Raw genomic sequence first — 14,909 nt, forward strand, 5'->3', positions numbered from 1 at the left:
CTCTGCTATGTTAAAGTATGCAGTACTCATACATCATAACAACTTACATACCCAATCTCCTTCAAATGATCATGTATTGTACTTTTTAGAATATTTATACTATCTCATAGTTTCTGAAATGTATAATTAGGATGTTAACAATAGCTTCCTTTAATAGGTTTTTGTATACAGAGGATGGTTGTTCAGAGCAGACATCGTCTTTGAAACTGAAATTTCTGCATTAAACCTTCAAACTGTGTCATCAAAACAGCACTTTCTCCACTTTCTAAGAGAAGTCCAAAAAGTTTAATCACTTTGTATTTAAATAATCTCTAAACAAAAAGACTTATACTTACTAATCTAATGCATAGTGTAGTGTAAGATAATTAATTTGTTGTGGTAGGCAGAGCTGGTAATTATGTCATGAATGCGTAGGTGGTTGGTGGTGGTATGAGCCAGTCATACTAGCCAGTGCAGCAGAAGACAGTCAAGTAGCAACAATGGCTGAGGTTCTCTTGTTATTTGTTGAATGCAAGGCTTCACTAATGTGGTACTGGAAGTGCGAGAACATTCACGAGGTACAACGGCGACAGAGAGAGATTGGAACACCACCAACAACACACCAAACAACTGCCCACATTTATGATAAATTTGAAGCTGGGGGAACTGTTAAAGATGTGCATAAGGAAAGATCTAGCTGACCTTGAATAGCTTCAAATCCAGCATCTAGGGATGCAGTGCTGCAACATTTGTTTTGATAATCACAAAAATCAGTGAACCAGGAAGTGCATGAAAGAGGGCTGAGCCAGTCAAGTAAAAGATGCATTCCAAAGAGTGCAAAGTAGAAAGTGTACATACCAAGACTGCTACATGCAATGAATCAAGATGATCCAGATCAAAGAAGGAGTACTGTGAATGGCTTCAGCACATGGTTCATGAGGATGAAGAATTTGCAAGGAAGTTTGTGTGTACTGACAAGGCGCAATTCAAACTTAACGGTATTGTGAACCATCACAAATATGTCTACCGGACTCGTGAAAACCTTCGCACTTTGAATCAGACCATGAATCTACCGGGGTTGCAGTGTGTGTGGTCTATCAGAGCGTGGTTTGATTTGTCCCTTCTTTTCTGAGAGTACCGTAACTGGTGAGGTGTGTATTGATATGCCTTAAACAAGGATTTTGCCTGCCATTCAAAATCTGTAAGGTGACCTTTTTTTACACACAACAAGAGGAAGCCCTGCCTCACTACCAACAAAATGTCAGGTTGTACCTTGATAAAAACTTTACCCAGACAGTGGGTAGGTTGAAGAAGTGCCATTGAGTACTCACCTAAGTCTCCTGATTTGACACCTCTGGACTTCTGTCTTTGGGGACCATTAAGAATGAAAGGTATCGGCAAAAACTAGCAACAGCTGACATTGAAAACATCATAGCATCATGTGCTGCTATTACCACTCAGATGCATTAACCCATTAAGGGGCATTGTATAAAATAATTTAAATTCTGGTAAAATTTTGCATGAATTGTAACTTATGGACCCTAAGAACACAAAATTGAGGCTTTAAAAAAAATCTAAAGCGAAATCCTGAATTTTGAGAGTACAATATTTTGTACCGGTGCCCCTCTAAGACATTTTTTTCCAGGTACCTTTCTTAATTTTTGTTTTTTAAATTAATTTTGCATACTTTTGATGTGCCTCTGTAGAGATGGGTGCTTGACTATTGTTATGTAAGCCTAAAGACCAAAAACTTTTAAAATTTCACTAGAAATTTAAAATTAATTTTTTATGCAAACCAGCTGAACATATTTTATGTAAAATATGGGTAAAAAGTTTTTGAACTTGATTTAAAATCAATATTATTATCTTATGAAAAAATTTAGGAAATATAACACTGCATGCATAAACCGTATAATGTTACAAGAAGGTGTAAATCAGCCATAAATAAAAAATTGAAATATGAAACACTACGACTGAGCTGAGAAAGTACGTTTGCATTTTTGAAGTTATAATATATTATTCTTTAGATAATACATAAAAAGGACCATGCTTTATGCTATGATACCAAGAATCACACCCCCCATACACACACTTTAGATTATCGAGGACCGTAAGAGCCCTTTTTTATTTTTCGTTAAATATAGGTTATAATATACATCTTTTTATTCAGGAAGAAATGCCGTTAAGCAATTTTATTATTTGATACACCTCAAAGCTCTTATTTTGATTTTCAACCACTTTGGCCTCCTAAGTGCCCCTTTTCAACTTTTGGATAAATTTAAGTTTGCATCTGAAACGAGCCTTAGAAATATATTCCCTCCTTTCACTAACTGAAATTTTTTTTTGAAAACAACCTATTTGTATTTTAACCCAGAGGGAAATTTTCTCTTGTGTTAGTCTTTCATCTGAAATTAACAAAGATGATACCCTAAAGCATGCTTTGAAATCAGCTGTTTTACCATTACACTAAGAGATGGAACTAAAGTGCATTTCCATTTCCCGTATTCGTAAGTGAGCTTTCCCTTTGCGTGATAAGATCACATAAAGGAAAGCATGACCTTCACATGACAAGTTACTTGTCAGTCACCTCTTTTCACTTTTGCTGCATTCTAGGATTTTAGAAAACACGAAGCAACGGGTGACTTTCAGGGTTAACATCCCACATTTAATCCCTACAATTATGTAACATTTTGACACGAAAGGACAATTTTGAAATGAAACTTTCTCTTGGGAAAGGGTGAAGTGCTGAAATTAAAATTTTAGCTAAACAGAGATGAATGAATCTTGTGTGGAGTAAACAAAGAATAAAAAGAAACTAATATCTTGTATTCAGTCCTAGTGCAGGGTCAGGTCATTTTCATCATCCATATAAATTGGCAGTGTTGCAAAAACTTAATCCACGTCACGAAAAAATGCATGTGAAGCCATTCTTGACAATATGCTTCATGATGCCTTTGTGTTCTTTAGCAATGAGGCTCGTTTTCATCTTTCTGGTTGCACGAATAAGCAAAACATGCGATACTGGAGTATCACGAATCCCCGAGATCTTCATGAGCAGACCCTCCATACAGAACATGTGCCTGTTTGGTGTGCATTGTCTAAAAGAGACATCTTTGAACCATGGTTTTTTGGAGAACATTGCCCTGGATGCCTTATCTCAATATGCGTCGATCTTCAGTGGCTAGCGTGCTCGCCTGATTCAGCCCTGTGTGATTTCTTTTCGTGTTATCTTATATTATCTGAAATCTCTAACATTCAAAGACACTGAGGCTCAACTGAAGAACAATAATAGAAATATAATATCGACAACATATTTGTTGATATGCTGCTAAAAGTGAAAAGAAACCTCAAAACTCAACTATCTCAATGCATTGACCAGAACGGAGGCCACCTTAATGATATTATTTTTAACCATAATAAAAAAAACTGTAAGTGTCTCTATAACTTTGAAAAAAATTAAATTGATATCACTTATACTATTTGTGTCATTCATTTTTGAAATAAGGTAGTTTCCCTGCCGCACCCTGTATTATCACAATAACTGAATATGCAGTTGAAGGGAACAGCTTCCTGAAAACGTGAAGTACAGTTCAAATAAGCAGTTGTCCTTACCAAAATAGGAGGCAATGCATAGCTAGCAGCTGTTATGAACAATTACTACAAATAATCCACAGATCTATTTAAAAACAAAAACAAGAAAAGACACCAGATTTGTCTAACATGCAGAAAGGATATACTGTTATAAAATTTGTATAACAAAAGGCTTTAAAAGAAATTATTTTCTCAGTACAATTACGCTGCTAGTTTCAGAATTTAATTATGACAGGTCATCATGCTCCTCCAAACAGCATTCTTTCCCCAAAATAATTAACAAAATAAACTTTTAAGTTTTGTCTTTTGTGAAATTTCAAGTTGAATTAGACTTGCTACACAAAATATCTTCAACTTTTTCTAATTTCCTTCATATGTATGTAAATTCTGTATTCAGTTCAATCTGCTGCTACCTTTGCGCACTTAATCACTGTTTTGCAAATGTACATACATGCAAAAACCTTGAAAAATTAGCAGAATCAACACCAGTTATTGATTTGAGCAACCAAAATATCTCAAAACACAGAATTTTAGTAATTAAAAGCAAACTGCATTTTATCATCAAAAATTTAATTAATTCAGTATAATATTATTCCAATAGATCATTTACTGTTATCTGTATACTGCTTGTCTTCATATATAAAAGCACAACATAAAAATTACAGATTCATGCCTTCTTAATAAATTTAAAAACATCTTCATTTGGGGGCATATATCTAAACCTATAATTTTTCATTCTTAAAAATTCTATGACATTACACATTTAAAGGGAAAAAACAATAGAAAATACATAAAAATCAAGATTTCTTACTACCAGAAAGAATGACTGATCATATCCTTAACTTTTCTATAAAATCAATGAAACTACTACTCAGACAAAACACTCAAAAGCAAAAGACAAATTTTATGAGAAACAGTATGTTCCTGTTATGAAGTGATATCATTAGTTATCTAGAACTAAATATTTACCTAAAAATCCTGATGAAGGAGGATTTGGTTCAACAGGTACTAAAGTGTTAGTCTGGATGAAATCCCACGCATTCCATACCACCTCTGGGTGCAAGATATAAAATGGTTGCTCAGGATATACTTCCCGATGTAACCAGTATGAAGAAAATAGGTCAAAATCCGGTTTCTTGTACCACTAAATTAAAAGCAGAAAATTTTTAAAAGAGAAAATAATCCCTTGTTAAGAACAAGTTTTGAAAAGAAAAATTTTGAAATTTAATAAAACATTTAGAAAACCAACTTAAGTCTAAATTTTAAGTTCTAATCTCACCAAACATAAAACTCATAACTTTTGATCCCAAGAAATAAATATAAATGAAAAAGAAAATTAATCACACACACACATATATATATATATATAACTTAAATTTCTTAAACTTTTGCATCTCTCATTTTCAATATAAAATTTATGGCACAGCAAAATGCCTCAGTGTACATTTGCGTATTACAAACAATCATAATGTCAAACTATGCATACTCTACAGTCACACTACATATAAGAGAAAAAAGAAATCAGAAATATAAAATGACAACACAACTACATTGCATTATTTATTTATGAATGAAAACATTCTTTCAATCAAAATTTCCTGATATATTGCAAGGAAAAATAATAGGGAGAGTTATGACTTTTAACTGCTTTCTTCATACAAACTGAAAGTTTAAAACTAACGTGTTGCATATGTTAAATTATCTGGCCATGGCAAAGCACATAAGAACTGTCTGCCTAAAGGGAAATATACCTTCATGGAGGACTTTCTCAGGGAAACTGGCTTGTACTCATGATACATTCAAGGAAAAGCTTTAAAACCAAATATGCAGCCAACTGATTTGCTTGGGATCAAATCCAGGTTGATTTTCCAGCATTCAACAGTCAACCACTCAGCCACTGGTAGGGCATTTGTTACAACCACTTTAAAATACTACAGCTGATAATACAAGAAGGTGATTTATTCTCTAGAAAATCCATAAGAATTGCCTGTCTACGGAAAGATACTCCACGATGAACTTTAAAAATATCATGAAATTATATAAAACACACCTTTCTTAATGCAATTGCAAGTAATTTCTGCATTTTGAATTAGATTTATTTATTTATAATGAAATCTAAAGGACGTTTTACAGCTGAATATAAGCTGAATTTTTATGAAGATTTTTTTCCTCATGAAAAAGGCCCATGTAACCAAATATTTTGAGGGTGAAATAATGCAGGGTTTTGAATGGGTATGAAATTTTGCAGGGTGAAATAATTAATGTTCAACAACTTCCTGTTTTTGATCACTAGTGGATGACTCAAATAATTTCAGAATTTATTAAGAAATGAGAATTCCTAAAATTATGAAAATGGTCCAATACGTCAAATTCAGACCCATAATCCTCTCCTACCATAAAACAAAATTGGTTTCCACAGCCAAAGTAGGAGAAAATTATTAGCATTTTAGACAGATGCAAACTTACCATGCTGTACCAAAAAATTCAAAATAAATATGTTGACTTTTAAATTTCCTCAGTCCTGCATTGTCAATGATACTAATGCTTCAGCCAATGTTGAAAATCTAAGGCTTACTTATTTATATGAAATTTCCCTTAGGCTTATTTATTAGGTTTGCTGAGCTATGGAGTCGGAGCCTTTACTCAAAGGAAGAACTACATATGAATCCAATACTAAACATTCCTTCATGCGAGTTATGTACCAAATGGAATGGGACATATCTCCCTCTTCCTGTCCTCAGTGAAAAGAAAAGCTTCATCTTCTTTAACAACAGGAGATGGCCAGCAATGTTTCAGGCTGAGAACAAAGCTCTTAGTTAGGGTTCAAAGATAAGTCCACTCACTTTCTTCAGAAAAGAGCTGACTGACGCCTATGGGTTTCCTTCACTGACAGAAAGAGGTATATGAAAACAAAAGGCTCATTTTCTTTAACAACAGGTGGTGGCCAGCAATGCTTCAGGCTGATAACAAATCCTTAAAGAGGGTTCAAAGATAAATCCACTCACTTTCTTCAGAAAAGAGCTGACGCTTATGGGTTTTCTTCACTGACAGAAAGATGTATAAACCATGTTATTTTATGTGCAAACCATATTTGCATTTCAAACCATAGTACCTTATTTAATTATTAATTTAGTTAATTATTAACAATATATATAATCTTTACCCACAGGAAGGGAAAACTATTTCCATAAAGTATTAGAAAAATCATAGCAAAAATTCAATGTAAAAAAAAAAAAACAGAAAGCCACTTAATGTAGAAAAAAAAGTATGTAACGTGTAATCTTATGCCATTTACCAAACATATTCGTTTTACTTAATCTATCCCTTAAAAAAAAAAAAAAAAAGGAAAAAAAAGAATTATGTTACACACAGTAATATTTTTTTTTTAAATCAATGAAATTTTATTAAAAGCACAGTAGTTAATGAGATATGCATGTATCGAACTGAAGATTGATACAGACAAATACTCGTGAAAAGTTAATCAACTGTTTAAAAAAAATTGTATTGAAAAACAGTACATATTTGAAAACAGGAAAATAATTAAGAAATCAAGAAAAATCTCACTCTTAAAACAACAAGATGCTTGTAAAAAGCATATATAGCTTAAGTATTACCAATCCAAAGAGGAAGAAATTTAAAATTTAAGGAAAAAGAACAGATGTTTCAGAAAAAAAAAATGTAAAATGCATGGAGGAAATTCAGACTGACAAAATGAAGTAAAAAATGTGTCTATCAAAGGAGAGAGAAAATTTTAGAAAACACACAAAATACACGAGAAATTCAAAGAACTACTAAAGATACCAATGCAAAGCAACAAAAAAGAAGGAATATTAACCAACTCATTCTCTCTAGAAGGTGTGTGTTTAAACATGCATATCAATGAAAGTCATAGACATTTCATGGAAATCATAAAAGCAGAAGCTGAAGTTCTAACCCAAGTTCCATCTCGAAATCAATATGCAACATATTATGGGATAAATGTAAAAAATTACTTATTAATAAGTTTATTCCTGTTTTAAAATAGAGCAAAACAATGGTTCTATAAACTGGTAACGTATTTTGGTTCCATCAAAATTTTATGACACATTTTTTTTAGATTGAATTTACAGTAACATATATACAACAATTAAAAAAAAGGAGCTATTTAAGAAAAATCAGTAAATTAAGTTAGGGATTCAAAATAAATTTCATTTCAGATTATTTTCCCACTCTAAGAGAGCAAATTCTACAATTATTAGTTTGTTCATTAATAAAGAATATTAGGAAAAATATTGTTTCAATACTGAAAAGTATTTAAATTGAATTTTGAAAAGAATTACTTCAAGGTCATATGGCTCCCTTGCATATAATCTGCATACCAAACTTTATGGCTATGTCTCTGCATTATGCAGTTACATACTCAAATTAGTTTACTATTGCAGATTCATTAATTAAAAAAAAAGAAAGAAAAGCTGTTCAAATGTGCTTAAAAATAGTTTATTTATAAGATGAGCATTTGTAGATTTATATTTCATGTTGAGCTTCTTGCAAAACTTTGAAATTTATTTGCTCCTACATAACATTTAAATCAAAATTTTAACAATTGCACAGTAATCTTGTTTAAAACATGTTGTTACCAATTCATTAAAGTGACTGTGTTTTATATTGTATCACTTTAACATTAATAATAACATACTTCAGAATTTATATATTAACAATATTATATATTAATAACATAAACAATAACCTATAAATGCCTGTTGTTTTAAAAATCAAAGTGAATAATAGTATAAAAAATTCAAAGGAATTCACCTCATCTAAAGAGCCATGGTATTTTGAAGGATCCCACACAATTAAGGTAATATTCCGATATAAAGCAGAATTAAAAAAGTCAAACTCAGGTTTAGAAACAACTTGAGAGTTTAAGAATCGTATACTTGTTTTGGATCCTACATCATCTTCATACCCTTCTGTTGGAGCACTATTAAAGCGAAGTACGATATCATGAGAATCTGTAAAATAAAACATTTTAAATATACTTCAGAAAATATTCCACACACAACTAATAAAAACTGTTGAATTTTCCTTAAAAATATTTCTAATACAATTTTATGGTTTTATTACTGTTAAATTTCTTTTGTTTTTAATATTTTACATTGTATAACCTTGAAATAAACGAAATCTACTTCATCTAATTACTGCTTCTACAATGCTAAATTAAGAATGCCAGTTATTGCATAAGGAAGTTGTACCAATAGCCTTCTGGATTACTTTATTTTGTTACTATTAGGTTACTAGTTACAATATTATCATTTGTTATATTAGTTATTTTCATATAATCTATTACTCATTGTCTTTGAAACAAACCTTAACATTTATCTTTAAATGACAAAATAAAAAAGGGGCACATTACTTCCTTAGGGGTGAAAAAATAAAAAAAAGTATGAACATAAAATTTAGAGCATCAGATTGCTAAAATCTCTTTCAATAAAAGCAATAATTGTTTAATTTAAACAAAAAATTGGGAACTTAACATTCCTACTCATTTCATATATTGTAACATTTCTTCCCTAGTACTGCTATTCATTTAAACAAAATCTGCCAGTTATAGAACAACACAATTACTAAGACCCTCCCAGCCTTTCTGTAACTAAACTGCTTTATTCATCCCTGGTATTAAAAATGAAATATTTTTGTTTGAAAGAGACTGAAGAACTCCTATTAGTAACCACACAAATGAATTCGGTTACACTACAGATAAACTGAAATGGCATGCAAATTGGCAACTGTTTCAAAAAGGTATGGAACAAAATTAATTTTTCAGTCACATTACTCTTAAATGCTTTTAATGTTTTATAATTGAATATTGGTTGTAAATATGACACAGACTGGTCTACCTAGAATAGACATTAATGAACGTCCCAGTTTCAGAAGTATATTTATTCACTTCAAATATGTAGTTTCAAATTGTGAAAAATGTTCAGAGTAAAGTCCAGCTACAACAAACCTGTTATAAGGTGACTCAAAATGGCTCAAATGTTAAATGTAGCCATTATGTAAATACAGCAAAAATAACAGAAATGCTTTGTTTTTCATACTTATCCATTACATTTTAAATATTAATACATAAATAAATAACATATTTATCAATTATAATACAAATCTTTATACTATACTGAAATAAAATATTTTCAGCTTTCAATCGGGGGAGAATGATTTACCACTGTTACAAATATTATTTGAAATGTACTCCTTGAATCAAAAAGTCTTAAGGGGGACAAAGCAAAAAAAAAAAAAAAAACTGGGCAACTACATTTAGGTGTTAAGTTTCTGAATATGAACTTTATGATGCTGCAAAGAATAAATTTCATTCCACTTTAACAATGCAATTTAAATAGCCTTTAACTGCAGACAAATTGCATCCAAAATAAAATCAAATTTTTACTGATTTTCCAACATCAAATGTGAGTATGATACATAAATTGATTTAAAATTAAAGTTCTGAAGATACATGCTATATACTTTACATTGATGCTGTAGCCATTGGACTGAATAGTCAGTCTCAGTTACAAATACTAAATTTTTCAAGATTTCTTTTGTAAATAATGCAAATTTATCCTAAGTCATATTTTGTTTTTGTTTACTGTTTAAAGTTTTGTAGGAAAAATACTTCACAGTATCCCAAAAAGTTAACTTGTTGTGCAGGTATTAGCTAAACCAAAAATCTGGTAACATTTCATGACTTGGTAGCCAAATTCCACATCAAAATTAAATTCTCAAAACTTAATTTTCAATTATTTTGATATTTATAGCATGCAATTCATTCTCATTTTGAAGCACCAAACTTTCATAAAGAAATGTACTTAGCATCAATGATACATGAAAGAAATTAAAATTTATTGCTGACAAGAAAGGTTTTCTGCAATTGAGCTCTCAGTTTTCTAATATATATATAAAATATGAATCATTTAAAAAACACAGTGAAAAAAGGTTAGATGCTAATATCCTACAGATAACTGAAAAAATAATATGCATAATAAATAATATGTCCAATGGTATGAAGTTGATGATCACCAACGGCAAAATTTTCTTAGGAAATTTGACAGAAATTTAAAATTTTGTAAAATCTCCAACACCACAATGCATCATCAAATACTTAGATTTGCAGCTTTTCAATTTCCTATTCATATCAATGGAGCAATTGATTTCATCATTATGTATTACTAAATGAGGAAATGTTTTGCAGTTTTTTGTGCACTGGTCTATATCCAGCAGCTCAAATGTTTTATTGAATATGTTTAACTTAGATTTTTCAAAAAAATAGCAATATGCATTTACTTTAAACAACTTCAAGGGAAATAGTTATTTCGAGCATTTAAATGGAAGGCTATTAAATTAAAATAAACTGTTTAATTACTACAGATGGAAAAAATAAAATTTATGGTCACAACACAAGCATTCTCTCAGACTTTATCACACATTATGATTCTTTTCTTTTCAGAATTCTTAGCTCAAGAAAGTATTTGGTCACCTGAAAAGATCTGTGGCTTTTCGACATAAAATACAAATGAAGCAGAGAAAAACATAGGAAAATTTTTTTGAATCACAAAAATACCATTTTTTGCTATCTCTCTGGACCTGGAAAATTTCTTTTTAAAATGTCATCATATATATTTGTAAAGAAATTATCCCGCAATATTTGACTGCTTCTGTAGTGAACTCCAGGCCATTCACATAATTTTGAAGTGAGCTTAAGATATTAAAATCAAAGGGTGCAAGGTCTAGTGAATATTGAGGGTAACATAAACCATCCGATCAAAACACAAACACAAAACTTTTGTTTGAACTTCATTGAAAAGTGGGGCCAAATATTATCGTAATGGAAGAAAATGCATAAAAAATGGGGCATTTCTGCTATTTAAACTGCTATTTGGGATAAGTATTTACCAAATATATTGCCTGATTTTGAGATAACTGATCATTGCAAACAGTTCCTTTGTAGTCCCACAATACATGAAGCATTACCTCTTTGGGAGACAGTAACACTATCAATGTTATTATAGGAGATTCTTCTGACTTTCCTTATGATGCTTTCCTTGTAACATTATTGTATAGTATCCACTTCTCATCTCCAGTAATTTGCTATTTCAAAATAGGAGCATTAAAGCAATGATATTCTGCTCTTTGAGTATGGGATATTCCAACAACATAACAGCTTAAAAACCTAGTCTTCTTCGAATGACTGCGTACTGTACATTTTGGAATATTTATTTTATCTGACAGTTTCTAAACTGTATACCCTAGAGGTACTTACGTATTAACGCAACCAGGCCAAAATTTGCATAAATCGCCAAAGTTGGCAACCCTACATGTTTAGACGAAAGTTTATTTGTAAAAAGAAAAAATAACACTGGGCGTGTACTACCACAGCAATGGGTTTTCGGCGGAATTTGCCGAGAAAAGAAAGAGAGTTCTTTCGTTACTGTACCTAACAGAAGCGCCCTTACCCTCATGGAAAAAATTTGCGAAAATATCAAGGAAGGAAGCATCATTTATTCGGATTGCTGGAAAGGATACAATACAAGTGAGTTCGAAAATGCTGGATTACTGCATGGAACTGTTAATCACAAATATAACTTTGTGGATCCCAACACGGGCGTTCACACACAACATGTAGAGCGCATGTTGGGCTCAGCCAAATGGTGCAACAAAAAAACAGAGAGGAACAGCCCATCATCATCTTGACTCATACCTTATCGAATTTATATGGCGCCAAGCTCAAGCTGTTAATGACGAAGACGGTTTTCAATCAGTGCTAACAGCAATAGCCAAACGATTTCCGCCGAAAAAATAATTCTGCAACTTATTCAAATTCGAAACCGGAAGGGTTTAATTGCTATTTTATATTTTAAAACAAAATAATATAAAAAACTGTATTAAAAATTATCTGTAATTAATAAATGTACATTTTCTTTCTATTCATACTTTTTTACTCAAACTAACAAATCACGCCAACCTGGTTGCGATAATACGTAAGTACCAACCTAGATTTTTAGCAAGAACCTCTCATAATAAGTTCTTGTTTGCAGAGAATGGTCATTCATAGCAAGCATCATTTATGAGGCTGAAACTTCCGCATGTGCAGTTTTCTAACAAACCTTCGAACTGTGCCATCAGAAACCCAATTTTACCACATGTAGCAAAAATTTTGAGTGCAGTCTGACTATTTTTTCATTTTCTCATTTTCTATTATAAAAGAGCACAATATGAAGAAAATTAATTTTTTAATTCTCCATTCTTGGCAATGTACTGGAAGAAATTACGTCACAACACGTACTAGAATTCCACAACACAAACACAAAGACCATATTTAAACACTCACTTCAATTAAGATCACTCATCAGCAGTAACAAAATATCTAGAAGAAAACATTGTGATCTGAAAAACCATAGATCCTTTTCGATGACCAAATACTTGCATAACCTTTTTGCCTAGAAAAAAATTGCACTTGAAACACTGCACAAAGCACCTTGACATAACCTTTGAAGTTAATTAAATTTAATTTTTATGCTCTATTTATGTTATCTTATATATATTTGTTTGAATGCAAACTGTTATCACTCTTTGTAATATTTTTATTTTTGCAATATACAAAAAATACAAAAAATATACAAAAAGCTTTATTTTAACTTGTCATCAAGTGTATTGACAATGTCTAAAAAAATAAGAAGTCACTTAATTAGGCTTTTAATTTTAAACTGTGTCTAATAATTCAAGGTAAAATATATGTAACCTATTTTAAATATTAATCTTGAATATTTTACAGTGAGACATTTCAAATTAATACACTTTAGATAGCAAGAGGATATTAAACTGAAAAAATAACAATTTTTGACTTTTTAAAAGGCTACAAAAGTTCAAAAGAATTTATGATTGACGAAAAAACAGAAGAAATTCCTGACATAGCCTCATTAGCTGAACAGACGGCCTCTTAAAATGAATCGGATATCACATTTGGAAAGTGAATTCACAGAATTTGTCAAACAATGAATACGCAAATCAAATCAAAAGTTTCAGTGCTATATCATGCGATTATAAAGGGGGAAAAGGTACAATTCTTGCATAGTATAAGCCAAAAGAAAATGAAATGCAACTTGCAATGTGTCTAAAAATTGATTTAAGTATGCCGAAAGTTATCAGTATTTACTAATTTAATTGAAACTCTATGCTTCTTACAAAGACCTGGTCTTCTTTCAAAAATCAAAATTTGACTGAAAGTGTTGGTGTAAACTTCCAAATTTTCAAAGGCTCACCAGTAATTGAAACTCTATGCTTCTTACAAAGCCCTGGTCTTCTTTCAAAAATCAAGATTTGACTGAAAGTGTTGGTGTAAACTTCCAGATTTTCAAAGGCTCACCAGCGGCTGAGCAGTAAAGTTGCTGAACACTGGTAGTTCGTTCCGAGATTTGAATCCCGCGAACGGGCTGGCTGCATTGCTGTTTTCGTGGTTTTCCCCATGTGTAACGTATATACGAGCCAGTTTCCCTTAGAAAGTCCTCCACGAAGGCATCCCTCCCCTTAGACAGATAGCCCTAGTGTGCTTTGCCGTAATCTCTCAATAAAACCAGATTTTCAATATCCCCCTTAGAAACTGCCTCTGCCAATATCCTGACAAACACAGATTTCAAAATTGGAAACTTTTTTATGTTGTAATAGTTGAACAAGTTTCCTGTGACTTTTCAAGCAAATTATTATACACATGAGCTACTATTACAGTACAAAGTCCGAGATCTGGACTTGTTGGGACTTTGGCAATTCTGAATTTAGGATTTTTCCGGATATTAGATCCATCAGTTTAAATCTAGTGAGATGGCATGCAGAAATTATAAAATTTCTGGATCTAGAGCCATACTACATATTTCACCGTCCATTAATTGACTGATGACTGGAACAATTGCAATGAAAAACTTCTATTATATCATCTTCACTTATTACCACTTCCCCACATTTCTTTACAAAATCAATTAATAGGAAAAGCAGATACGCAGCTACACAGCTAAATTATTGATCACACGAATTTATGCTAAAATGACTTTCTTTAATAATGAGGTATTTTATTCAGTACCAAAGTGAAATTAAGAATCGGGATTCTCCACATGCATTCTTATGGGGGGGGGAAATTAAATGCACATGCAAAAAGCATTAAAAAAATTTCCTAAACAAATTTTGTTGGTGGCTTTAAAGTCCGGATTTTAGAACATTCCGGATATTTGACACCCGGATCCCAGACTTGGTACTGTTGTGGAGGTACACTTGGCATGAATTCATATACTAAGATCCACTTGGGCGAGTTAGGAAAT

General features: G+C 31.7%; 1 protein-coding gene across 5 annotated transcripts in view; it reads right to left on the minus strand.

The window, feature by feature from the left end:
* Positions 1-14,909, minus strand: part of LOC118195915 (beta-galactoside alpha-2,6-sialyltransferase 2-like) — a 48,973-nt gene that overhangs the window by 19,161 nt on the left and 14,903 nt on the right. For all 5 annotated transcript variants that reach the window (XM_035367257.2, XM_035367258.2, XM_035367256.2 and 2 more), the window contains exons 3-4: positions 8,362-8,561; positions 4,540-4,714 (exon numbers count right to left, since the gene is read on the minus strand). In XM_035367257.2, the coding sequence (XP_035223148.1) occupies positions 4,540-4,714; positions 8,362-8,561 (375 nt within the window). The remainder of the gene's footprint in view (positions 1-4,539; positions 4,715-8,361; positions 8,562-14,909) is intronic.

Source organism: Stegodyphus dumicola, chromosome X1 (assembly GCF_044657685.1).
Source record: "Stegodyphus dumicola isolate Sdum_Otavi_A_Nest chromosome X1, ASM4465768v1".
In the NCBI taxonomy this organism is placed as follows: domain Eukaryota; kingdom Metazoa; phylum Arthropoda; class Arachnida; order Araneae; family Eresidae; genus Stegodyphus; species Stegodyphus dumicola.